Consider the following 26,400-nt stretch of genomic DNA (forward strand, 5'->3'; position numbering starts at 1 on the left):
AATGAGAAAGTCCCCGGTCAGCAGCTAGTTTTATGAAGAGAGAAGAAGAAGCGGCCCCTCCTCCTGCGGTGCATGATGGTCTCTGCTGCTGCTGTGTATGTTTTCCTCCCGGTGCCTCCGGTGTTTCTGTGATGGTGAAGAGGACAAACACCGGCTGCTGTGCTTTTAACGACAGGTACGGACGAAACCCCGCAGTGTGTGACCTCTCCCGGTTTTGTCTCTCATATCCCTCCGCCTGTCAGAGCGTTAGCCGTTAGCTGCTAGTATTAGTCTACGTGTAACCCCACAACATTAGCTTTAGCATTAGCTTCTGGCACAGGCCTCGGATATTCACAGCCTCCTCAGCCCTGTCATCGATTGTTTAATGCGGGGTTGTGTGTCTTTGGTTACCGTTAAGTGTTGACCTCACTATCAGATCACTGGATTTATCGCTAACGGCAACAGCAGTCAATGCATGGAAGCTAAGCTAAAGCTAACAGGCTAGCTTCTGTCACTGCTGCCTGTTCTGCTGAAGACACCAGTGGTGGAATGTAAGTACATTTACTAAAAATGTTCTACTTATATTTTGGAAAATTGGAGGTGTTTGTGCTGTACTTAAGTATTTACTTTTATCATATCATGTACTTAAGGAAAAGTATAAGTACCAGAGTGTAGTAATAATACACAAGTAAATGTCCTGCATTCAAAATGTTACTCAAGTAAAAGTATTACCATTCAAAATATACTTATAGTACCAAAAGTAAAAGTAGTCATTGTGCAAATGTAGTTAGTAAGTACAACACTGCCTTTTATGTAACTACACTTCTACTCCACTAACGTCACATCTCAGAGCTAAATATTGTAATTTTACTCCACTTCTTTATTTCTGAAAACGTTTGGCTTATTATTTGCTGCTGCGATTTTCCCTCTTCTATCATAATCTGGCCTTTTATGAGCACCCAAAATGATATGGACAGGCAACACAACATTGCTGGAGTACCTATTTAAACCCCTTAGTTATTATATTAATACGTTATTAAGGGTTTGAGGTAGTGTTAAAGAGCTTTATTACAAAACTGAAATATATGACTGTTAATTGATTATTTGGCTTTTCTACAGAAACACAGACCAGTTGAATTGTAAACACATTATAAGATTGTCGACGGAGAGAGTCAAAGTTGACTTTCTTATAATGACATACATTTTTTATTTACATTTACTGTCCCAGAGAGGTATTTACTTCCACCGCCAGAACACAGAAGTGTTCAAATATTGATCAAGCACACGAACATGCAGATATCAGCATGTATGTAAACACATGGCGACATACAGATGGACGGTACACAACATCTTGTGTAATGTTGAGTGTTGGCTGTTTGAACAACATGTACATCATTACTGAGAAACAACCTAAATATTTTCTTTCTCTGTCTTTCTGTCAGAAAGAACATATGTTTTAATTACATTTAAGAGGTTTTTTTACAGCAGCAAATAATGTGTTGAATCTGTGACAGTCCTGGTTTTATTTTATTATGCAACCCTCTTAAGCATCACGTCTGCTTTCACAAAATTAATTGCCCAATCATTTCTATTTTTACCTCACAGACGTCTTGTTAGGTGGTGAAAAGCGTCTGAATATTTACACTTCAAATTGTTTATTCTGTCGTCTCAGGATGTGACGACGAGACAGAATGAGATAAAACAGTGGTGGTGGGAACAGAGAGGCTGCAGACCCTTCCTCTAAATCTGTCATCAGGGTGATGGGATTAAAAGAAGTGTATTTTACTCCTCCACAGTCTGAGCAGTCAGATTAAAGCAGAAACAAATCCTCTGCTGCTACTCAGTCTTTATTATCAAATCAAATGTAACTCATCTCTTCACCGCTGTCTATCCATAAGCCCCCCTGCCCCTCCCATCAATCCATTTCCTGTTGACTGTCTTTGTTTGTCCACCCTCCCTTATACTGTAAAGCGTCTTTGAGTTCAAGAAAGCGCTGTATAAATATAATTTATTATTATTATTCTCTGTCATCAATGTTTTTTGGAGAGGACACAGCAGATGGATGTAGCAGGACGGTCTCTAACAGAGCTCAGTGTTGAGTTTAAGGGGCTGTTGGTAATTCATCTAAGTGTTATTTGCTTTGTGAATTTCAGTCAATAAGATTCTCAGAAAATACCATGGATTTAAAAAAAAAAACTAAATTCCTTAATCTGAATGTGACATCTTTTTAAATACTGTACCAACAGTTTAATGAAACCCCTAAAACAATGTATTGACCCCTTTCAAAAATATCTCCAAAGACTATTTACTGTATATTGTTTACTTACTTTAGATAGGATTATTAAGTGTCACAGTCATTAAGTGTAATACATTTAATAAATAATTAAGTGCTCAAATCTATTTATTTTGTTTTACTATCCATAAAAACAGCTCGGCACAGTTTTCAGAAGTGTGTACTCGTTGAATTGTCGTGTACAGGTGGTGTAACTGACAGTTATTATTGAGTCACTCTGTGTCACCACCCTGAACCTGCAGCACTGAGCGATAACAACACACTTTCAGTCCTGCTTTGAGCTTCTGCAGCTGCATGAAAACACACTTGCACTGAACAGGTGTGACTTCCTGCACTTTAGAGGACTTTAAGTGAGAAAACAGAAAGCTTTGACAAACGGTGACTCAGTCTGGTGCTCGGATGATTTACTGTGTTGTAGTTAGTTTTTAATATTGAACAGTTTTTTATTAAGATGTAGATTAAGAGATGTAAACATATATATTGCAACGCAGCTTTACAGATCTGACTATAACCTATATTTTCATTATTGTCATCAAATTCAATGAAGATATCGAGACTACATGTTTGTTCATTTCTCATTAATGTCTGACTTCTTGTCTGTGGTTCTCCGCTCCAAGCCAATTGGTTACTACTAAATATGTTAATCTCTAAAAACACAAATATATAGTGTGTCTTTCTTTAAAGGAGGCTATGTCAATTCTGCTTCAACGAACAGGAGGAATAACTGCATTTTGTTTGGGACTATTTTCATCGCTGCATTAAACCACATTTGGTGCTCTAGTGAGTATGTGTGGCAGCAGGAAAGTGTGTGTGTGGGATTTAGTCAAAAATAAATGAGTGTGTGTCCATGGTGATGAAGGAACATGTCACCAGTGCAAAAGTGAGGCTCACTGAAGAGTTTTTTAATAGTTTTCACTGAACAATCGAGCTCAACGGCACAGCAGAAGAAGATGTATCATGCTCCGATACATTCATTTTTCTCTTTTTGGGGGGATCTGTTGCAACATATCATTAGCTGTATCCTTTATATAGATGTCCTGTGTCTAACCAGTTCTTCATGTGTCCCTCTCCCTCTCTCTCAGCTAGCCTCCTGGGAGGCTCCTCCCGATGCCATGGCCTCCAGCCACGGCTCCTCCCCCGTGCCTCGTCCAGGCCGAGATGGGATGTATCTCAAGGAGCGGGACGCCCCCCCCTCTCGCTGCCGGAGCCTCCGCTCGCTGCCCGACGTCTGCCCCAAGGAGCCCACAGGTGGGAACATTTAAGGCTCCTTTTAAGGCTTTTATTAACTGATTTATCTGTCAATTCAAGATTCAAGGCTTTATTGACATGTGCACATTAGCTACAGTGGAGATGTGGCAATGAAAAGTCCCAGGCTCCTCCAACAGAGCAACATGAATATATATATAGTCTGACATTTGACTTGCATCACAGCAGCTCCATGTGTAACATCAACAGACAAATATCAAGACACAATACATGAAAAAACAAACAACAAACATTTAACATAACATCCAAATCAGTGAGAGAAAACCTGCTCAAAGAGCCTTCAGCGTGCATCTGATCTGGATTCAGCTCAGTGTCTACTGAGAGGATTGACTGGAGCACAGAGGATGCTTCAGTCTGACTTTATTAAAACGAGGGACCCTGTTTCTCTGATCAGAATCATAATCAAAGGGTTTATTACCAGGTAGGTTCACACGTACGAGGAATTTGACTAGGTGTTATACATACAAATTAAAAACAAAAATTAAAAAAAGAACACTGATAGCAAACTATATTAAGAACACTGTAATATAAATGGTAGCAGTTCATATTCTCTGTTCTCTGTTAGTAAAATGTCACTTAAAAACATGTCAACTGTCAAAATATGACCGAGAATATAAAACATGAGTGTGGTATTTAAGTACACATTTGAGGTACTTGTTATGAGTATAGATGCACAAAGGATGCTTCAGTCTGACTGTGATTCCTCTCCTGTGCAGGTGAGGGGCGGGGCCTGTGTGACGGCCCCTCGGTGGTGGTGGACCTCGACAGGTGGACCGTGTTCAGCTCGAAGGTGAACCTCCCGGCGGCGCTGAACGACCCGCGGCTCGCCAAGAGGGAGTCAGACTTCTTCACCAAGACGTGGGGGCTGGACTTCGCCGAGACCGAGGTGATGCCCTCCTTCTACCTGCCCAACATCACCAAGGAACACTTTGCCCCCTACCTGCAGGAGATGGCCCAGGTAACACACACACACACACACACACTCACACACGCTTTGAAGAGCCATAAAACAAATACCGACTAAATGGTCTTTGAGTTGTTGTATTATGTTTAATTTTATCCAAGGTATAGACGTTCTTTTCTAACAAAGTATTCTGCTTCTATTCGTATTTGTTGGTATTAAGCATTTTAAAAGCAGTATTTTCCCTACACTCAAAAAACTGTTTGCTGTCTCGCTTGTTGTAAACAAAAGGAGCACGTATTACCAAGCAGTAATGTAAAAGCACTGTAAACGACATCTATCTAGCCACAAAAGCAATAAAGTCTTCTTCATCCCGTTTGTATTAGGTGACTAATGGCGCATTTCCACTACAGCGCGGTTTAAGCGTGCCGTGCCGTGCCGTGCCCGGCCCGTTTTTGGTTCCGTTTCCACTAGGCGTAGTTCCGGCTAGCGGGTACTTTTTCACAGTTTTCTGGCTCTCCAAAATCAAGGTTCTTTCCGGGCCAACAACCGGGCTGAGTATGCTAAACTAGAGAGAGAATCGCTGGCAACTACAACAAAATGAACATATTTGACCGTGATTTAATTGTAATACACGTTTCAAAATGATGCCGAAGTAACAACATACTGATGAACCATGAATTAATGCTTTGTCAAGTCTGCAGACAGACGGCAGGTGAAACACCTTTTAAAATGCGCGTTGTCTAAATGGAGATTGGCTAAGCTAACGTTGTATATGCTCCGACCGTCCACACTCACAACGGCCTATCCAGACATAAATAAACCAGCGACTGTATTCGCCATGACACAGGCAGTCTGTGGTTTGTACTTGTTTAACTTTTGTCTAGTTTCTGAACAGATATGAGGAGCTGTGAGCTCTGAGTGCTAACAGCTAACGGCTGATGTTGGTTTTGTGTTTCGCATTGAAGATGACGTCACGGCTCCGCCTACACTGCGTTACTATAGTTACTGCCCCAGTTCCTAAACTGTAATGGAAACGCAGCATAAAGTGAGCCTGGCCTAACGAGGCCTAACGAGGCCTAGCCATTCCGTACTAAGCCGAGCGAGGCCCTGTAGTGGAAAAGCGCCATAACTCACAAAATAACAGACTACAGACATTGGAGACACTCTGATATTTGTCCTTGGAGTTGGAGTTCAGCCTCACCCTGCAGGCGTGTCAGGAATCCTGCTGAAGCGGTTTTTAAATCTATTGTTTGTTTTCATACGCTCAATACGGCAACCATTTGAGATTTGAGGGATTTTTTTGGTAAGCTTTGTTCAGGTTTTGATCTTCAAATTCAATATAGAAACGGATGTTATAGAAACATGTTTCCTGATTCCAGCTTCCCTTTTTTTATTCTGTGCTGTGTAATTGCAGAAATGAAAGCTTTTTTGCTTCTCTTAGAGGTTTTATTCAAAAGCAAACGATGCCATTCAGGGCTCCACATTAGAAATGGCCCGCTGGCCCGGAAGCACTATTTAGACACCCCGGGCCAGCATAACGTACTTTCCACTTGCCCGCTCGGGCCACTACAAATATTGCTTTAAAAAAATATTGTTTAATATTTAAAGCAATATTGTTAAATTGATTTGTTTATTAACGCTACAACATAGCCTTTCGTGAGGCGGTTGTCGTTGTTGGGTGAAAAGCAAACAGCTGTTTTTGGTGCGCAGCGCGAGCAGGCTCCCGTTCACTACAGACTTTCTCGCCACCTAAACATTCGCCAGTTTTTTTTTAATACCAGCGGTAACCGGCCAAGCGTCGGGCAAAAAACAATCTTCAAATAAAAGAATGTCACCAAAGGAGTTAAAGGAGAGTGACGGGGAGTGTGAGAAGAAGAGGGAGAGGAAGTTTCAGCCACACTGGCTTGATCGATGGAGTTGGCTTCAATATGATGCCAACATAAACAAGGTCTTTAGTCGGCTCTGTACATCAATGCCGACCTACAGTATGCTGACAAGTAAGTGAAGAGTAGAACATATAAAGGTATATTGGCTATAGGGAAATGTCCCAGCAGTTTAGGAGAGTGACGGCTCTAATCTATTACATAGCCATTACATGCTAACTCCTGATGACAGGAAGGCAGAAAGCGCATTATTCAAATAATAATACTCATGATAATAGCAGACATTTTTTAACAATGACCACAATATAATTATTTTAATAAACCAAATATGAACAATTGAGGGAAATGAGGAAGAACTGATGATTCAGATGTTGTAGTTTGTGCATAAATTCCTACTGCAACAAATGTGTTCATTTTCTTCATTATTAGTCGATTCTTTGGACGAATGCTTCGGGCCAGTGGTTACAATGGTGGGGCCAGTGATAATGAATTTGACCCTTGACCTGTTAAGCCCGAGAGCCCTCCTGTAATTGTGTGTAACTCGTTCCTGATTGGGAACCTTGTGTAGCATGTCCCTCTTGTTGACAAGTTGCAAGTCATTTATTTATTCTAATATGAACAACAACTGAAAGGAGTCGTCGTTGGGGATAAAAACCCCGTTAAATATGTTTTGATGATGCTTCTGTGGTGTCTGAAAGCTGTAGTGGTGCGCCACAGATGGAGTCATTATCACACACACACACACACACACACACACACACACACACTAGGGCTGCATGATTTGGGGAAATAATGTAATTGCGATTTTTCTGACAGATATTGCGATTCGATTTGCGATATTTGTTTTTAAGCGACCCAACAGAAGTTTATTGTAAAATGCGGCCATATCTCCGGCTAGGAAGGTCGTATCAACGTGCTCCCGTCTCTAGCACCCCCGCAGCCCGAGCTACGAGTGAAAGAACTAAACTTGCATGAAACTTCCGTGGGGTTGCTTTAAAGTCAAGCTTCAGTTTAAGATTCACCCTGTAATAGAAACATGTGATGGAGCATTACTAACCTGACTCAGATGCTTTGTTTCACAAAACCATCTAGGAGAGCTCCATTGGAAGCCATTTGGAAAAGTATTACAAAAATACTTGGCAGGTGATTGGATCAATCTGTCTATCACCTTCTATCATGGGCCACTTCTGATTGGTTAACAATGACTGGTACATGTGGAGCACAGCACTTCTGATTGGTGTGGATGAATCGATTACTCGTTCAGCCCTAACACACACACTCACACTCACACTCACACTCACTCACACTCACACTCACACTCACTCACACTCACACTCACTCACACTCACTCACACGTGAAGGAGGAGCCTCAAACATGGAGGCATCTGTGTTCCTTCTGCTCTGCTGGATATGATTCCTGATTTATTTATTTATGAAATCATTATAAATGTCCACCTGAGGGGAAACAGTTTTCTAGTCGGGAATCTGGGACACATTTCTGTCTTTGATAATGTGTATTTAGTATCTAAAAAGTAAATGAAACTCAAGTTTTTGACCTGACAACACTCTGAATTAAACCATGTTATTTAACACGTTGTGCTGCCTTTACAAAGTATCAAATAATCTCTCAATGAAAGTTATTTTTTCCTCGTAATCTTGGATTTTTTCACTAATTATCATCATAAACGGCTGCAGCAGTGTCTGTGTTTTCTGGTGCTCTTTTTCTCCTTCTTCCCCCTTTTTTGGGTTAATATTAAGCGGTCTCTTTTCTTGCTGTAACAAATGCAGAAATCTGTTCCTACAGCAGCTTTTAATTCCTTATTTACTTTCTGTATTACTGACCTTTTTATTTTCACTTCCTTATGGCTGTATAAGGAAATACAAGTTAGAAATCCTCAGACTTTAGACTTTGGTACGTGACGTCTTTCAGTTTCTGTAAGAGCTCTTAAGTTTGTAGAAATGTCCCTGACGTCCCCACTTACTTATCTCAGTGTGTTCACATCCTCCTTCAGGTTTCAGACGTCTCACAGAGAACAAAAGGACAGGAGAACAGCTGTGAAACGTTCCTCTGATGCTTCCTTATTCCTTTAAAGTGTGTTGTTCTCCTTTGGAACAGGAAGTGTGACCTTAGAGCACCACCCTCAGGCTCAACCACACATATTACTCAGTGATTTAATATGCCTGTAGATGTTGAGTTTCATCACAAAACTCCTAAATATTTGTTGTGTTTCTGCGTATTCTTAGAGGGAAAGAATCCATGAACGCTGCAAGACGATCTGTCCCAACAAAGACAATGTGGAAGCTGTCTCCAGTAACAACTCCAACCACGGTATGAATTATTCATCTGCTGCTGCTGCACGACACACGCTGACGGCCTCCTCTCCATTAAAGTGACCGGTGGAAACACACATCACTTTCTGACACATGAGTGCATACTCGCACCAATACAGTGATTATCTGCAGCTGGACACACAAACTAGTTCAATGTTCAATATTTTAATTCTCAACTGTCACAAGATGATAAAAGACCTGCACTTTACAGATAACATTGTAAAAAAACTCAGAAAATTAGCACAAAAAACTACAAAAATCTTAAGAATTTTAACTTTTAACAGACGATTGAACTCCTCTGATTGGTCTACAGATATACAAAACTATACATATTTATTTTATGCATGCACCAGGCTGATGTAGACATCGTTAATCCACTTTCACTAAAGAGTCTTTTCTTGTTTTTAGACAAATCCAAAGCTGAGCTGGAACAAGTCCCGAAGGTAACACTTCTACTTTGCTCTCTGTTTTCATTGGATCACAGACTTAAACATTATATTTCCTCTTCTAGACATTTCAGTGTCTCTCAGTATTCAGATGTGAACAATTGGGTAGTTTATTTGCATGCAACCCAGGTTTACAATATCAGTAAATTATCAAATCTTCCTGATAAAATAACCTGAACAGAATTAGTTTAGGCTTTCATTTTTTGCTTAGTTAAAACAGATTAGCAGTCGTTGTCTTCTGTGTGTGCGATGTCTAGGAAGTCATTGTTACTATAGAAATGTTAAAAGCAAATTCGTAGACACTTTTGCTCAGAATCTTTATTTGAACTTGACCTTGTTGTTGTTGTTTTTCATGTGCAGATCTTCATGAAGCCTGAGTTTGCTCTGGAGGATCCGTCCACCTTCAACAGCGTGCTGCCCTGGTCGCACTTCAACAGCGCCGGGGGGAAGAGCAGCCGAGACGTGGCGTCCTCCAAACTCCTGCAGGAGAAGGTGATCTCCCTCTTTCACTCTGCACATCACACCTCACAGGCTTTCAGTTCCTCCTTTAGCTGCCTTGGAGAGCCTTAAAGTGGACCTATCATGCTATATTTGAATAATATAGTGTAGGGCCATACCTATATAAGGCATATTTATACTTTATTTTTTTCAAAATACCAAACAGATCATGCATTTTAGCCATGCCTCATTTCGTTCAATTTGACAATTCCTAGCTCTGTTTTTGCAAGGGCAGATTCTGTGAGAACAGCACCACCTACAGGCCTGGCATATGTACTACAGCGTCTCCAGCGCTTTCGAACGGCAATGGCCGTGGCTGTCTCCTCCTGATTGGTGGAGTTGGCCCAATAGCCGTAGCGCCACCGTCCTGTGTTCAAATCTGGATCAGTTTTTATCAGATCCGTTGCAGCCCCTTTTTTAGAGATTTGGGTATGGAGGAAAATAGAGAGGGTTGTGTTTTCTGACACTTGGTGAGTTCCCTGGAACACCGGGGACACATATTCATGTAGAAAAGACGTACAAAAGTGCATTTTGCATGATAGGTCCCCTTTAAAACAAATACCGACTAAATGGTAGTTGAATTGTCATTTTAGAATAATAATAATAATGCATTTTCCCAGTGCTCAAAGACGCTTTACATAAAATCAGAAACAGAAACAGCACAAAGAAAACAAAACTCCAACAGTAGTCCTAATCCTTTTGCAAGTAAAGTGGGGGGTGGTTGGATGAGGTCACTGAGGTAGGGGTGTGTGGTTGTTGATGGTTTTGTAGGTGAGAAGTCATATTTTGAAGTCAATCTGGTGTTTGATGGTTTGATATTATGTTGAATTTGATCCAAGGTCTAGACGTTCTTGTCTAACATAGTATTCTGCTTCTATATCATATTTCCCCTGCAGCTGAGCCACTACCTGGACGTACATTTGTATTTATTTTAAGATCTTTTCATACAATAATACGTATTGGGATTCATGTGGATTAATACGTGTGGACCGGAGGGTGACAAGCATAAGTTTGACTTCACTTTTTTATTTCACTTCCAACCTAGGTCATGAAGAATATAAGTTTCTCTGTTGTCAACTTTCATAAAGTCCTTTTGAATTCTCCTATCCACTATTCCTTATCCCCGTGACGTTTCACACAGAGGTCAAGGAATAGTGGATAGGAAAAGACGATAGGAGCTGATTTTTGGACTATTCGACTGCAACCCTGATCTGTGTCCCCCCTCAGCTGAGCCACTACCTGGACGTGGTGGAGGTGAGCATCGCCCGGCAGATCTCTCTTCGCTCCGATGCGTTTTTCCACGCCATGTCCTCTCAGCACGACCTCCAGGACCGTCTGCAGGACACTCAGCGGGCCGTGGCCGTCCTGCGCGGCCGCATCGCCGCCATCGACCGGGTCACGGTCCAGGGGCCTCTGAGGGCCCTGCGCACCAACCTGACCCGAAACAACTGCGTGAAGCTGCACAACAAACTGAAGCTGATGGCGGCGGTGCACCAGACGCAGCCCACCGTGCAGCTGCTGCTCTCCACCGCTGAGTTCATGGGGGCGCTGGAGCTCATCTCCACCACCAAGGAGGTCCTTCAGCAGGAGCTGCAGGGGGTCCACAGCTTCAGGTGAGGAAGGGGGGGGACTGTGGTGGGAATCAGAATATCAGAATCCCTTTATTCGTCCCACAGAGGGGAAATGTAGTGTTATGGCAGAATGTTTAATACAGCGTATTTCTGATATTCATTAATGATCACATGGTATTCCATATGATGTGTGTTACTGAGTTGGGTCACACACAGTTAGAGAGACAATGGTCGTTCTGAATTATCAATAGATGTATTCGTTTTAAGTGAGCTGACACCGAGGGTAGAGGAAGTTCAGAGAAGGCCTCGGGTTATAAAAACAGTTAACCTTTGTTAGTTAACTAATCCTAAGGATGTCATGAGATGATGACGTTTAAACATATACAGGTATAGCTTTCAGAGAGAAAAGCATGTGACATTTGTGTGGTAGGCTGCATGATACAATGTGTGTGTGTTAAACATGTTTGGGGAACATGTTCGTGTGTCATTTAGAAAAGTATATCTAGCCCTGTGTTTCTTCTGTTCTGGGGGGGCATTTCCACGATTGGCTGCTGTGACAGCAGGTGATGTGATTCCCATTATTGTTTGTTTGTTGCAACAACTAAATAATAATTACTTATCAGCTATATCTGTATTTGTGTTTTATTGATTCCTCTCTGTTTCATTCTTTCCTGTTGTGTGAGTGCTGGATCTCCACAACAGTGCTTTGTTACAGCTTACTGTTACCTCAGAAGCATGAAGTGCATTCAGTTGCATTCAGGTTCAGTCAGACATTACCTTTGATTGAGGCAAAGATACTTCCACTCAAGCTGCTTTACTTTGTGGGAGAAGTTATTACAGTTTTCCTGAGCTGTTAGATTGATTAATGACAAGGTACATGTAAAGTATGCAGGCGAAAAAGAAAAAAAACAGCTTTAGAACAAAAATGTTTTCCCTTTTATCTTTAAGTACATTCTTTGCTGACAGAAAGTCTCTTTAGTCTTTTTTGGCCACCTTTTTTTTTGTCTATTCTTAGTTGAAGGCAGGTGAGCTCAGATGAAAACAAAATAATGCTGAATCATCACAGCAGTAGATGATGAGATTAAAATTGAAAGTGCAGTGACAGCTCAGTTTTCTACAAAAAGCCCCGTGTGTGAATGTCACTGTGGTTTAGTGTCGAGTTGCATTTCCTTTCAGTCTGATGTAGAAATTAAGATTCAGACATGACCTTTTAATTGAAGCAAAGATACCTCAAGCTGTTCCTGAGTCTGTTTGAGTGGTTAATGAGAAGCCATAAAGTATAGAGGAGAAAATTAGCATGAAAAACGTTGTCTGAGCTGGCTTCACTTTAATATCATTTCTGACTGATAGAAAGTCAGTTATTGATCTTTCTTGGCCAACATTTCATTTTCAGTCAAAGACAGGTGAGCACAATGAGAACAACATAATGCTGAATCATCGCACCAGAACATGATGATAAGAAAAAGTGTTACTGCACTTCATTCAATTTTAATCTCAACAACAACATCTAGATTAAACTGTCTAGTCTGTTGTTTGTCAGACATGGTCACATTATGACTCTCAAACCATTTCATGTGACCTTCAAAGCCTAAGTACAGGAAGTTGTGTACTTGAAGTCAGAAACCACACAAACTGCAGCTAAATGTCTGTCTGTCTTCTCTGTGTCCCTCAGACATCTGGGCTCTCAGCTGTGTGAGCTGGAGAAGCTGATTGATAAGATGATGGTGGAGGACTTCAGCATGTACGCCCGCAGCGACCTGAACCGCTGCCTGAGGGACGAGCCGCACGTCCTGGAGAAGGTACCATCAAAACACTCAAACAAAACAACTCAAACAAAACAACTCAAAAACACTTATTCATTCCTGTGTCCTCAGCTTTGTATGTGTCAAAACCCTCTAATAGGAGATGTTGACAATCGCCTCAAACAAAGAAGGGCCTGACATTAAATTACTATAAGAGAGAGAGAATATAATTAAATAGGCGCTTTCACACCGGAGTACTTTTCCCGTTTAGTTCCGATAGTTCCTGGGATTTTGGGTTCACACCAAAAAGAGAACTTAATTCATGAGAACTTTCCCCCCCTTTTCAGTCCCCGCTAGAGAGGTGGGACTTTCGTGGGAGAAAAAAGTTCCAATTTCTGATTGGCTGGGCGGATTGCAAACCACGGCCCGTAAAACTCTGAAAAGTTTTGTGAAGCCGCTGTAGCCATTGAAGCCATTGTATTTGCTGGCATTAGCATTATTAGCATTAGCATTCGCCCAGCTCACCAACGGAGAGAGAATAACTTATGGCAACACAAACTAAAACATGGGAGCGGTGGAGATGAGGAGTTGTCGGCGTTCTGGCGATTTACTCGGAAGGCTTCAGTAGAAGCTGCTGGGAGTCCCAGCAGCTTCTACTGAAGTCCAACTCCGGGGATTCCGGGTGGCAGTATACGCCGTGAAGTAGTTTGCGGCCTGCCAGTAAACCCAAAGCAGAAGAAGAAGTGACGTCAGCGGCTTCATTTGCCTAATCCTCCCTCAGGGACTTATTCCGGTGTGAACGCGATCTGCTCTTTAGTTCATCAGAACTAAAGAGTTCTGATGAACTAAAGAGCAGATCGCGTAAGTACGGCAAAGTACTTGGTGTGAAAGCGCCTGCTGTGAATAGGCCTCATAATGATTTAGAAAATTAAATGAGAAAATCTATTTGATAAGGAATTACATTTGCAATTCAAAATCAATCGTATGGTTTTTAATTAAATACAGAATGTGTTGAGGGGAGCTAAAGATTCATTTAGAACATATTGAAATATTAAGTAGGATCTTTTAAAGTCTTAAGTTTTACTGTGTTTTGTAAATGACATTTGAAAAGAAGGGGGTGTTTGTTTAAAAAAAAGCTGAGGTTTCATGTTTTGTATTCGTTAGTTTTTCATTTTCACAGGCCATAAAAAGCCTATTTAAATAGAACGTGTGGCCTTTAGCCGCATGACATCCCACTTCCTGTCTCTCTACAGCTGCTTGATCAATAGCGGCAAACCGCCAAACCGCCAGTCTCTAAGAAAACCAAAAACATTATTTGTGTGCAGCTGCAGACATTTGCTCTTACTGTAGAGACACTAATGTGATTTGTGTGTATTTAACGGATGCTGTGCCCATCGCAGGTTTATGAACCAAACGATGCCTCACGGAAGGTGACACACACACACACACACTCACACTCACACACACACTCACACTCACACTCACACTCACACTCACACTCACACTCACACTCACACTCACACTCACACTCACACTCACACTCACACTCACACTCACACTCACACACACACAAATCAAAATCTGCTGCTTGAATTAAGCTCTGGTGTCGCAACACGGATCGATAACAAATCTTTTGTGGGGATAATCATGTGAGCGCTTGTTTTAATGTGCATGGAGTGCCAGATGGGTGGAGTTATAACGTTTTTTGGATGATTCATGGTGTCGCCTAGATTGATAAGCCCCAGAATAAAATGTTTTAATTTAAATATATTTTGCTATTCTATAATTTGTTTTGGTTACAGTCAGTGTAAAAGATTGGTTTAATACAAAAATATATATATTTTCAAATAATCCAAGCGCAACAGGATTAAATTAATAATAATTGATCTTTTCTGTAGATTTACCGCTGATGAATGTATACCTGAAACACAAATAAGCCGAATGCAATTACACAGAGACCCCTAGTGGAGGGGAGGGGGTCTATGTTATTGTTTATGCATCAGTCTATATAAATGTCTAAATGTGGTCTCTAGCTGGCTCATGCAGAACTAAAGATTATATTAATTTGGGGCTTTGTATTGATTTGTTGCTTGTGATGTTTAATTTGTTTGATTTCAGCTTGGTGAAGAAATCCTAATTGATCTCAAATCACTTTTCCTATCGTCTGAAACGCTGCTGCCTGTCCAGATTAACACTGATTCATGTATAAACTGCACTGGTATTGTTGAGTATTAAATGTGTTATCTTTGCGTGTGTGTGTGCGTGTTATCTTTGTGTGTGTGTGTGTGTGTGTGTGTGTGTGTCAGGAGCGTCTGGAGTCCCTGGTGTTCGGCCTGCTGCGGCAGAGGAAGCTTGACTTCCTGGATATTTACAGCGAGGAGATGATCATGGCGGTGAAGACCATCGTCTCTCTGGTACCACCTCCTGACACTTAACACTACACATTTTTATTTTGTAAAAATTCTTCACATTATATTCTACAAATCACTGATCACACATTTAGTCATTATGTGATTTAAAAACTCTTAATCTGTTTGTGTTTTTCAGTGTGTGGCAGAAAATGTTTTGCAAATTGAAGACATCGACACTGAAGTGGTCACTAAGTGAGTAACAGCAGTTTTTTTTACGGCATAGAAGTTTATATATTTTTTTTTGTGACAAGATTTTGCATCGACTTTTGGATACGTTGGGAAAATAACTTGAAATGCAGAATTGGTTTGACTGTAATAGACCGAGTTGTTTTATGAGCAGAACACGATGAAACTACATCATGTTTCACACCTGAATACTGAGAAACACTGAAGTGCTAGAAAACTAAATCTGAGTTTAAATAAAATAAAAAGTATGATTATTGGGTAATCTTTAGACAACTTTCACATTTGTGATATTAAACATTTTACACTTAAAGGTGGGGTATGTAATTCACTTCAGAAACACTTGTTATATTCCATGGAATGCTCTTAACATCCTGATAGCAATGAATATATGAAATGCTTTGACAATAAATCCATAAAAAAATTAATCTGTGGAAGCCGTAGTACTGTAAAAAGCACGACCAATCATCTGAGCCGGCCCGGCTAAAATAACTGGATGGCCTACCTGCCTGTCAGCCTTCCATCTGTGCACAAACTTATCTCGTGCCCTCATTGGTCATGTGCGCGTTCGTGTGTGTTGGAGGAGGGGCTCTGTAAGGAAGTCTGAAGGAAGGGGCAGATTTTCTCCGGTTGTGTATTTTCAAATTCTAGCGCACTCGAGCTGGTTTCTCCATTCTTACCTGCCCTACCTTTAATAGTTTTTACTTTCAATTGTTTATTTAGTTATCGAAATTGGATCCTTTTTTTGAGATTTTTCTCAACACATAAAGGCAAACTTCATCTTTCAGTTCATCACAAACTTTTATAATCAACACATCTGGAGATACATGGTTTACCCTGAACAGGAAGAGGATGAGAAGTGTAATCTGAAAAGTAACTAAAGCTTTCAGTGAAGGCAGTGGACATTCTCAAGTAAAGGGATGTATATAAAGAGTGTTTATATACACAGGCTTATTATCTTTATAAACTTTATGTGAAATGTGTGTGTCTGAAGGGTAGCGGACCAGACCCGTCTGATGACGTTCCCTCAGTGGTTCGAGCTGCTGAAAAGCGTCTTTGAGAGTTTCCTCCTCTTCCTGCAGAGGATCAAGGTGAGTCTGATCTCAGCTGCAGAGTCACAATGTGTTGTGATTCCGAAAGATACTTTAAAGGTCTCCTATCATGCAAAATTAGACTTTTTTTTTAATGTCTTCTATACATAAATATGTGTCCCCGGTGTGTCAGGGAACTCACGCAGCGTCAGAAGATAAAACCCTCTCTCTTTTCCTCCGTACCCAAATCTCTAAAAACGGGGGTACAACGGAGCGGATCCAGATTTGCGTCCGAGATGACGTAATATCTCAAATGTGGACCCACGGCCCTATCAGAAACGTTGCTATATGAAACAATGCCCGACTGTTTTGGACGTAATATGGTCTTTGTTTACATTAGCAAGCATCGCTAACACTCAGAGCTAACCTGTGCTGGAGTGTGCTGAGTATCTGGGTAGAATTCTCCTCCATGAATTTTTTTTTTTTAAAGCTACGGACCCAGAATCAGCAGTTCTCTAACAGGGCTGAAATAGAGGGGGATGAGGCAGGGCTAGAATGGGTGATCTGTTTGTTATTTGGAGAAAAACACTTCATAGACATGTTTTTCTATATATGAGACCTATTTTATATGCCTAAAAATAGTATAATAGGAGACCTTTAAAACCTGTCTGACTGCGTCGTTTGTTTCAGGCCACTCAGACCGTGATTAAAAACGTGGTTCTGGAGGTTCTGGCGTCGACGCAGAAGCTCCGCCTCCTGGAGGAAGCCGCTTTAGTTCAGGAGGCCCCCCCCGGCCCGGAGCTTCTTCAGGGGGGGGGGGCGGAGCTGGCCTACCTCACCCACGAGGGGCTGTTCATCAGCGACGCTCTGAACGAGGCCCAGCAGGGGGTCCAGGACCAGAGCTCGGTGGGGGGGGCGAGGCTCCAGGACCAGAGCTCGGTGGGGGGGGGCGAGGCTCCAGGACCAGAGCTCGGTGGGGGGGGCGAGGCTCCAGGACCAGAGCTCGGTGGGGGGGGCGAGGCTCCAGCAGAGGGACTCCGCCTCTGGATACACAGAGACCTCAGTCAGCCGCGAGCAGAGCTACATGTAAGATACTCAAGATTTCTCCATTTTTTTTTTACTCTGTTTTGACATTTAAGAGCATTTTAGGGCTCCAGTTTGATTAATAGATGCTAAGTACTTAAACAGTGGTGCAGGTATGATGTTTGTTTGTAGGCTGGCCCGCAAGTTAGCATTTCCCAGGTTCCCTAAACAAAGAAATAAGAGATTTTTCCATTTTAGTTTTGAAATATTGTAGAAAAAAGGTTGGCAAATGCACAGGATTATCTCCACTTTTATGATTTACGAAGCATAATTTAAATGTCCAAAAATAAAATGTTAACGTTAAGCTATAAAGGAACTACAGCGCGGTCGCATGACTTCATGACGGTAAACTGAAGGCGGCTAATGTTGGGTGTGATGGCGTATTTACTGACACATTTTGTGTCCTAGAACAAGTGCAAATCTGTTAAGCTGTCTACCCTTATTTAAGTTTGTGATCCTGTATCGCAGGTTTGATTGTGGCGATTATAATGACAGGGGGGATTTTCAGGTGTGTGTAAAAGTCTCAGACTGTAAGTGTGTGTGTGTGTGTGTGTGTGTGTGTGTGTTCAGGTCCGGTGAGAACATGATGCCGTCTGACCTGGAGCTGAACAGAGTGATGAACACGCTGCAGGAGCTTCTGCACACGGCCTCCGACGTGAGCCACGACCGCTGCGTCAAAGTGCTCACCGCCAGGGCCAAGGTACACAACCTGAGGAGGAGTTAATAATACAATAAGGAAATACCAGAGGTGGGAAGTAGTGGAGTACAAATACTTTGTTTCTGTACTTGAGTACATTTATCTGGTATCAGTACTTTACTCCACTACTTATTTCTCTGATGGCTTTCTACTTTGGCTTCTTACATTTTGAACTCAAATACCTGTACTTTCTACTTCTTACATTTTGAACTAAAATACCTGTACTTTCTACTTCTTACATTTTCCAAACAGGCTGGTTCCTTTAGTTTGAATGTGTGTTTGGTGGCGTGATCATTATTATTTAGAGTCATTGCGTGCCTATTGATTTGAACACGATCCGTGTATCCATCATTTCCTGGTCTTCTCTAAAGAAGAGGGACCAATGAAAACGTTGTCATGTTGCCGTTGTTCAGCATGGAAACATTCATTAGCTAACAATGACATTATTGTTCTATTAATATAAAGGGAGGTCAGGTACTCTTTAAAACAGATGCTAGTTATGGGTACTTTTTACTGAAGTACATTTCAAAGCCTCTTTACTTTCACTTGAGGAAAGAAGTTTAGTCTGTACTTCTACTTTTAGCAGAGTATTTTTAAACATGAGTATCTGTACTTCTACTTGAGTAAAGGATGTGTGTACTTTTGCCATCTCTGGAAACACTGTCCGTGAAGCTTCCCTCTGTCTCCACAGGACGGCTCTCTGGAGCGCCTCAGCTCGGCGGACTTCGTGCTGCTCTCTCAGACGGTGGAGGGGTTCGTGCGGGACACGGAGGATCTGAGCGGGCGGAGGAGCGCCTCGCTGCGGGGGGCGCTGCAGAGCCAGGCCAACCGCTTCGTGCACCGCTTCCACGAGGAGCGCAAGACCAAACTCAGGTTAGCAGAAACACAGACAGGAAGATTACAGCACACAGGAGAGAATATGATTTACCAACCTCCGCTTTCACAAACTACTCTACAACTACTGACAAAGAAAACAGTTATCACGTTTTATAAAGGTCACCTATTATCCAAAATGCACTTTTTGATGTCTGTTATACATAAATATGTCCCCGGTGTGTCAGAGAACTCACAAAGTAAACTACTGTACGATGAGTGTTTTATAATGCCATTTTATAGCATGTTTCTGCTGCACTATTTCTTAATGCTCGTAATGTATTTCATTTTTGTAAAGCACTCTGAAAGGTGCTATATAAATAAACTTGCCTTGCCCTTGCCTACGACTACTGACAAAAAAAACTGTCTTCACATTTTTGAAATAACAAATGTACGTGAAATAATACTCTAAAATGAACAGTTTTCAACATTATAAGCTTTCAGTTGAAATGCCAATCAAGACGTGTCTTTAGGTGTGTGTGTGTGTGTGTGTGTGTGTGTGTCCTGGTGCTTGATGTCTGATGTCTGTTGTTGTTTTGCAGCCTCCTCCTGGATAACGAGCGCTGGAAGCAGGCGGAGGTTCCCGCTGAGTTCCAGGATCTGGTGAACTCCATCGCTGACGGAAGAATAACTCTACCGGAGCGCAAAATCCCAGGTACACAAAACCCCCAAACCTCAGCTCCCTACACCCCCTCTGGTTCTGCTTATTGCTATACAGGAAGGAAACTGGTGCAACATGTGACCAGTGAATAGTATACACTTGATTGGGTGCTTGTTCACAAAAAGACTCAGAATGAAAAGACTCAGAAGATGTCTGGACTGAGATAAATATTTAATCAAATGTCTTCAGTGTAGAACAATGAACCTCTGACTTTGACAGTGATGTTAGATGGGAAACATGAGCTGTTATCAATAACCTAATCAATAACCTAATCAATCATTCTTTATCAACTAAGAGATGTCACTTCTCAGATCAACCAGTATTTAATAAATGTAAGAATTATTATGTTCTGTGTGCAGGTACAGAGGACAGGAAGCCCACAGAGTTTCTGTTCGTCAACGGGCAGAAATATGCCGTAGTCGGGTTCGTAACAAGACATGATACATAACTTAAAACTAATCAACAAATGATCATTTTAATTTGAACTCCAACTGACCTCGTCTTGAGAGATTTACTGAAATTAAAGTCTGAGATATTGACATACGATGTAAACTGTTGTAACAGGACGGTGCTGCTGCTGATCCGGATCTTTCTGGAATACTGTCAGTGTGTCAACGACATCCCATCCATCGCCACCGACATGCTGACCCGTCTGTCCGACCTCCTCAAGGTCAGAGCCTCCTCAAGATTTCATTCATTTCTTATTTAAAAGTGACTTAAAGGTGGGGTAGGTAAGTTTGAGAAACCGGCTCGAGATACACTTTTTGTTATATTCCATGGAATGCTCTTAACATCCCGATAGCAATGAATATTTTAAGTGCTTTGACAAAAAATCGCCGTAGCGCCACCGTCCTGACGTCAGGACAGTGTTCAAATCTGGATCAGTTTTTATCAGATCCGTTGCAGCCCCTTTTTTAGAGATTTGGGTATGGAGGAAAATAGAGAGGGTTGTGTTTTCTGACACTTGGTGAGTTCCCTGGAACACCGGGGACACATATTCATGTAGAAAAGACGTACAAAAGTGCATTTTGCATGATAGGTCCCCTTTAAGTTGTATTTTTATTTATAAAAGTGATGTGTAGCAGCTGCACACCGTTAGCTTAGCATCGTGTTTTAAAAGCATTTCTTCTTCTGTGGTTTCTGCAGCACTTCAACTCTCGGAGCTGCCAGCTGGTTCTGGGAGCCGGAGCTCTGCAGGTCGTCGGCCTGAAGACCATCACCACCAAAAACCTCGGTACACGCGCACGCACACGCACACGCACACGCACACGCACACATACACACACACACACACACACACTCAGATCACCGCCTGTAGAGGAGCTTTCAATACTGGAAATGGAGGCGCTAATTATTGCGAAGTGTTGCTTCTGCTGTCTAATTTTTGCTGTGTGTGTGTGTGTGTGTGTGTGTGTGTGTTTGTTCTGTGTGTGTGTGTCTGTGTGTGTAGCGTTAGCCTCCCGCTGCCTGCAGCTGGTGGTTCAGTACATTCCCATCATCAGAGCTCACTTTGAGACCAAACTGCAGCCCAAACAGTACAGCGTGCTCAGACACTTCGACCACATCACCAAGGTAACGCTCACAAAGAGATATGATTGGTTCACGGGACAGGAAGGAGGGAATGTAGAGGAGTAGAAAAGGAAGTACTCAATTAAAATAAAAGTAAATCATATTTGTACTGACTTACAATCCATCAATGTGTTTTATTCTAAGATCTAAAAGTTGTTTTGTTCAAATGTTGTCTTTTTGCTCTGCAGGACTACAACGATCACATAGCGGAGGTCTCTGCTAAGCTGGTGGCCATCATGGACAGTCTGTCTGAGAAGGTTTTATCAAAGGTGAGCTCAGGTTTGAATGTTTAAACTCTGACGTGATTATTACATATTTATGTGTAGTCATATGGCGCTTCATGTCTGCTGCACTCTGGAACCTCAGTTTAACTCTGAACAAATGTTGATTCATAGAGATGTATTCAACTCCAACTCTAGCCATCTTTGTGACCCTATGGAAGAAACGTCTACACTCTATTAGAGCCATACTTTAAGTTTAATGGTATTCTTTATTATATTGCTTTTAATGCTATACTATATATAATATTGTGTGTGTGTGTGTGTCCTCAGTATGAAGTGAAGGCTCCGATGCCCTCGGCTGTTTTCAGAAACGTCTGCAAACAGATGGCCAAGATGCACGAAGCCATTTCTGAGCTCCTTCCTGAAGAGCAGACGCAGGTGAGACTCTACAGACTTCACTGTTTACATAATGATACAATGTAATAATGTGCTGTGTTTCTGTGAGTTACTTTGCGTCTCAGACAGATGTGTGTTTCTGTGCAGATGTTGTTTCTGAGGATTAATGCCAGTTTTAAGCTACACCTGAAGAGGCAGCTATCTCGACTCGGGGTCGTTAATGACGGAGGACCACAGAACGGGTAACACAACACACACTTAATGACTATTAACTCATTTAAAACTAATCGGGGATCATTTCCAGCCTGAAGATAATACAAATGTATTTGGTTTATATGCAAAATATTAGGCATGTTGAGGTCCAAGAACCATCAAATAGATCCTTTGTTTACTTGCGTAACAAAGTGACATCACCATAGCGCTCCAACACATTGTCTGGTATAGGCTAAGGGGCGGGACATCTCTAAGCGGTTGACCAATCACAACAGAGCCAGCCAGCTAACCAATCAGAGCAGACTGGGCTCTGGTTTCAGACAGAGGGTGAAAAGAGGTATATATATATATAAACGTAGTGTTAAAACGCCGATATTTTTTATAGTTAATTATAGACAATCAAAAGTAAATTGAGGCCTATCTGATACTTTTGTTGCACGTGTGACCGGTGTCTGTCTGCGTTGTGTATGTTTCTCAAAGAGGACGGCGGACGCTATTTTAATTAGGTCATCCCAAACAATGCCACAAGTGGGCACGCGCGCAGTGCACTCACAAAACGGGCAGACAGGTCTACAGAAACTACCGGTATGCTTAGTCCTACTTTAGTTACTGAACTGCAAACAGCAGACGGCGCTGCGCTCAACGCACACAGACTGAAAACCATGGACACACCGCCACATAAGTTACATAAACAATATATAGGCCTAAGTTGCATAAATGCTTGAGCTACGTCATTGCAACTAAGCAGACAGCGCTGCTTCTCTCCCTCTCCCACACACACACACACACGGCGCTGCCCCTCACACACACAGGCTGTTTTCGTCATTATTACAACAAATACACACTTGCAACTGATAACACTGGCAAAGATTTTATATTTATTAGAATATTCAAAAAAGTGGGGGCTCCAAATAAGTGGGGGGACGGCGATCCCGCGCGTCCAACGACCCCTACACTGATATCATTAGAAAGCTAGGAATCTCCTCTGTCCAACAGTGTATGCAACTCAAAATGTGTCTGATTTCGATGGAGCAGGTCACATACAGTATGAGGCGGTCCCCGAAAATCCTTGATAATAAAAAGTCGATTTTATTTAGCTTTTTTCCACGGACCACCTGCGAGACCACAGTTTCAGAACCGCTGCACTAGAGGACTTCCACACAGTGAGAATCTGGTAGCAGGAGATGTTTGAGCATGTGTTGTGTTTTTAAAATGATTTCATGAGGAGGATAATTATTCTATATAACAATAAATGGCTTTTAACTCGAGTCTAACTGTTTTAAATGTGACCGTCTGTCTGCAGGCTGGTGGTGGTGGACGTTGCGTTCTACACGGAGAACGTTCAGGTGTTAAAGAGCCTGGACCGGCTGGATCTGAACATGGTGGAGATCTGGGAACAGAAGAGGTGATGGAGGACAGAGACGGGACGTCCAGCATCGACCCGGAGACAGAGTGGAGACGACCTCAGGGGGGAAGGAAGCCCGGAGGGACCAAAAAACACAAAACCGGGGGCTTCCTGAGCTCCACCTTAAAAACTGTTATCATGAACACAGAGCCTCCTTAAACGCTGCTGATCACTGTGTGCAATCCAACAGAAGCTATAGTAAATTATTAGAGACAGTTTTAGTGGGAGTGAACGGTGTAGATAATGTTTGAGAAAAGGCGGGTAATTTATTTTTCTGTCGTCTTGGAAGCATTCTACCTTCTGGCGGACTTTTTCCTCCACACGTCGGAGGGGATGAAGGGATTTTTATCCCCAACGCACAACGATGTTTTCTGCCGCTGGTTTCGCAGAGTTCACAGCCGAGGGTCCAGGGTTCAGGTTCTGCTCGTTCTCTGAAGGAGTCTACAGGTTTTCTTTATCCCAAAACCTCATTCATCTGAGGAGTATGGGCTGTGGTGACGGGTGGAAATGGATTCTTAAACTTTTATACTCAAGAAATATTTTGCAGACTTCAAGACCTGGAAATCCAGACGATGTGAGACCTGGAGGAATCTGAAAAATGTGTAATTGAAGAGTTAACTCCCTGAAAAATGTCAAGGACTGTGAACGCATCACAACTCTCAGCGACATCCTGTCCCGACCAAAGTAAAAACACTTCATCTGGGGGATTTAACTCTTTAATTACACTTCTACTAAATTATGCATTTTCTTCAGTGGTGGTGATCGAGGGTGATTTTTCTACGTGTTGTTTAAACGATGAGACTGCAGAACATGAAGCATGAAAATCAGCTGCTGACTCAAACTACTGTTCTCCTCCTGCTGCGGTTTATTTACTCTGCATGATCAGAGCGGGAGCCCTTTGTTTCCTCTGGAGCGCAAACGACTCGAAACGGAGCAGAAAATCCGATTTTAATATCTACACTGGAACTTTAAAACTGGACATCAAGACGGACATCAAGACGGTTTTACTGGAGCAAAATAATGCGGTCAATTTCATCCCACAATCAAACAAATCTGTGCTTTTGCCTTTGTTTAAATATAACATTTGAAGAAAGTAGGCCATAATATAAACATTGAGATAATATAAACAGCAGAACATCAACTCAACAATAAGTGGAACATCAAAATGTTTATTTGAAATATGCCGGGGTCAGGATTTAGTGCAACCCAAACCCATTGCCTTCCAAACCTTGTCTAATTAAATATAACAACAAAAACCTGAATTTACTGAATTGTTATTTAATATCTACAAAATAACTTGTACTTTAGCAACTAAGTAACACATTCAAACCTTTATTTACATATCTTCACATTTAACAGGATTAACAATACAAGTGAACTTTTCTCTATTCAAATTCCAGTTATGTTTTTAGTTTATAAAGAAATAATGAAATTGAATAGATAATTCCCATTCCCTGATCCGGATCTTTGGGTCAGTATTCGCCTGATATTTGATTATTTTTTTCAGGTTTTCTTCAAACATTTAATTATTTTTTTCAGGTTTTCTCAAAATGTCAGATTTAATCCAAACAGATTTTTTTCTGAAATTCTCCAAAAATCAACATTTTTTTTCCAAAAGATTTTCCGATTTTTTTCTGATTTTCTCCAAACATTTGATTATTTGTTTTTCTAAGAATGTGATGTTTTTCCGTCAGATTTTCATCAAAACTTAAGATTTGTCTTTTCAGATCTTCGCTTAAACATAAAAAATCAGATTTACTCCAATCATCAGATTATTTTCCCCAATGATCTGATTTCCTGCTCCTAATCCAGTCGTGCTGCGCTCCGTCTTAAAGAAACTCCTCTGTCCAGCTGCAGTCACATCACGTCTCTGCTAACTAATATATAAACACTACAGTCGAGCTCTAAAATAATTTAAGATGACGAGAGAACAGAACTTTATTGTCACTGCATTAACTGCTGAAGTACTTTAATACAGGGACATGGATCCTGTTATCCTGAGATATATGAAACAGCTGTTCTCAGAAACACATCTGCCTAAATGTTCTCGTATAGATTTCAGATCAAATGTGTGATGTGACTGCAGCTCCCTAAACACAGGGATTCTCCTCACTGCTTCAGAAGTGCCTACTTTTGACTGTCAGACGACACATCTGAGCTCCACTACAGTGTGCCTACCATACCACTGTGTGTGTGTGTGTGTGTGTGTGAGAGTGAGTGTGTGTGGATGAGTCTGACTGCATGTCTGAGAATCCAAAATGTCTTGAATCCTTCAAACCTGATGTGAATAAAACAGGATGATGGAGCGCCTTGTTGTTCAGTCTCTTTATCTGCTGCATATTTGAACGTTTAAGGCTTGGTCAGATAATTGTTCTGTTGATAAAGTGTCCGAATATTATCCGTCATTAAAGTCCAAAAACATTGTCTTCAAATTAGAGATGCACCAACTGGAGTTTTCTTAGCAAATCACAATTTTAAGTTTTTTGCTGATTTATCTTTCCAATAATAATTGGCAACAAAAAAAATTTCTTTACTTTTCCTTAAAAATCTAAATGACATTTTGTTAAATATAAAGTAATATTGTACAGTGAAGACAATTGGTCTAAGATAAATATACTTTACAGAAAAAATATAAATTGTTATCTTTCTATTAAGGCAAATTAAAGTTACTATGGTTGAAATTATTTGTTTTCCATTCATACTTAAATATTTTGTGTTTTTTGTTTGTTTTCCTGTGGTTTTGT

The 26,400-nt window shown here is 41.4% G+C and overlaps 1 protein-coding gene across 1 annotated transcript; it reads left to right on the forward strand.

The window, feature by feature from the left end:
- Window positions 1-26: 26 nt before the first annotated feature.
- Window positions 27-25,964, forward strand: vps54 (VPS54 subunit of GARP complex). The gene is made up of 24 exons (XM_034129721.1): window positions 27-175; window positions 3,355-3,520; window positions 4,255-4,496; window positions 8,570-8,654; window positions 9,065-9,099; window positions 9,463-9,594; window positions 10,828-11,213; window positions 12,844-12,970; window positions 15,220-15,327; window positions 15,461-15,516; window positions 16,502-16,598; window positions 17,229-17,426; window positions 17,500-17,624; window positions 18,192-18,321; window positions 19,010-19,191; window positions 19,734-19,846; window positions 20,212-20,275; window positions 20,417-20,522; window positions 20,999-21,086; window positions 21,303-21,424; window positions 21,610-21,690; window positions 21,973-22,080; window positions 22,186-22,280; window positions 23,555-25,964. Exons 2-24 carry the CDS (start codon window positions 3,385-3,387, stop codon window positions 23,658-23,660), a joined length of 2,922 nt encoding a protein of 973 aa, XP_033985612.1. The 5' UTR covers window positions 27-175; window positions 3,355-3,384; the 3' UTR covers window positions 23,661-25,964.
- Window positions 25,965-26,400: the final 436 nt, after the last annotated feature.

This window comes from Trematomus bernacchii, unplaced genomic scaffold (assembly GCF_902827165.1).
Source record: "Trematomus bernacchii unplaced genomic scaffold, fTreBer1.1, whole genome shotgun sequence".
NCBI classification, from domain to species: Eukaryota; Metazoa; Chordata; class Actinopteri; order Perciformes; family Nototheniidae; genus Trematomus; species Trematomus bernacchii.

Bases quoted from the DNA above. Each gene is read 5' to 3' on its own strand.
- vps54 (XM_034129721.1), top strand. From the start codon at position 3,385: ATGGCCTCCAGCCACGGCTCCTCCCCCGTGCCTCGTCCAGGCCGAGAT. The intron at 4,497-8,569 runs GTAACACACACA...GCGTATTCTTAG, and splicing joins ACCTGCAGGAGATGGCCCAG to AGGGAAAGAATCCATGAACG. The intron at 15,517-16,501 runs GTGAGTAACAGC...GTGTGTCTGAAG, and splicing joins GACACTGAAGTGGTCACTAA to GGTAGCGGACCAGACCCGTC.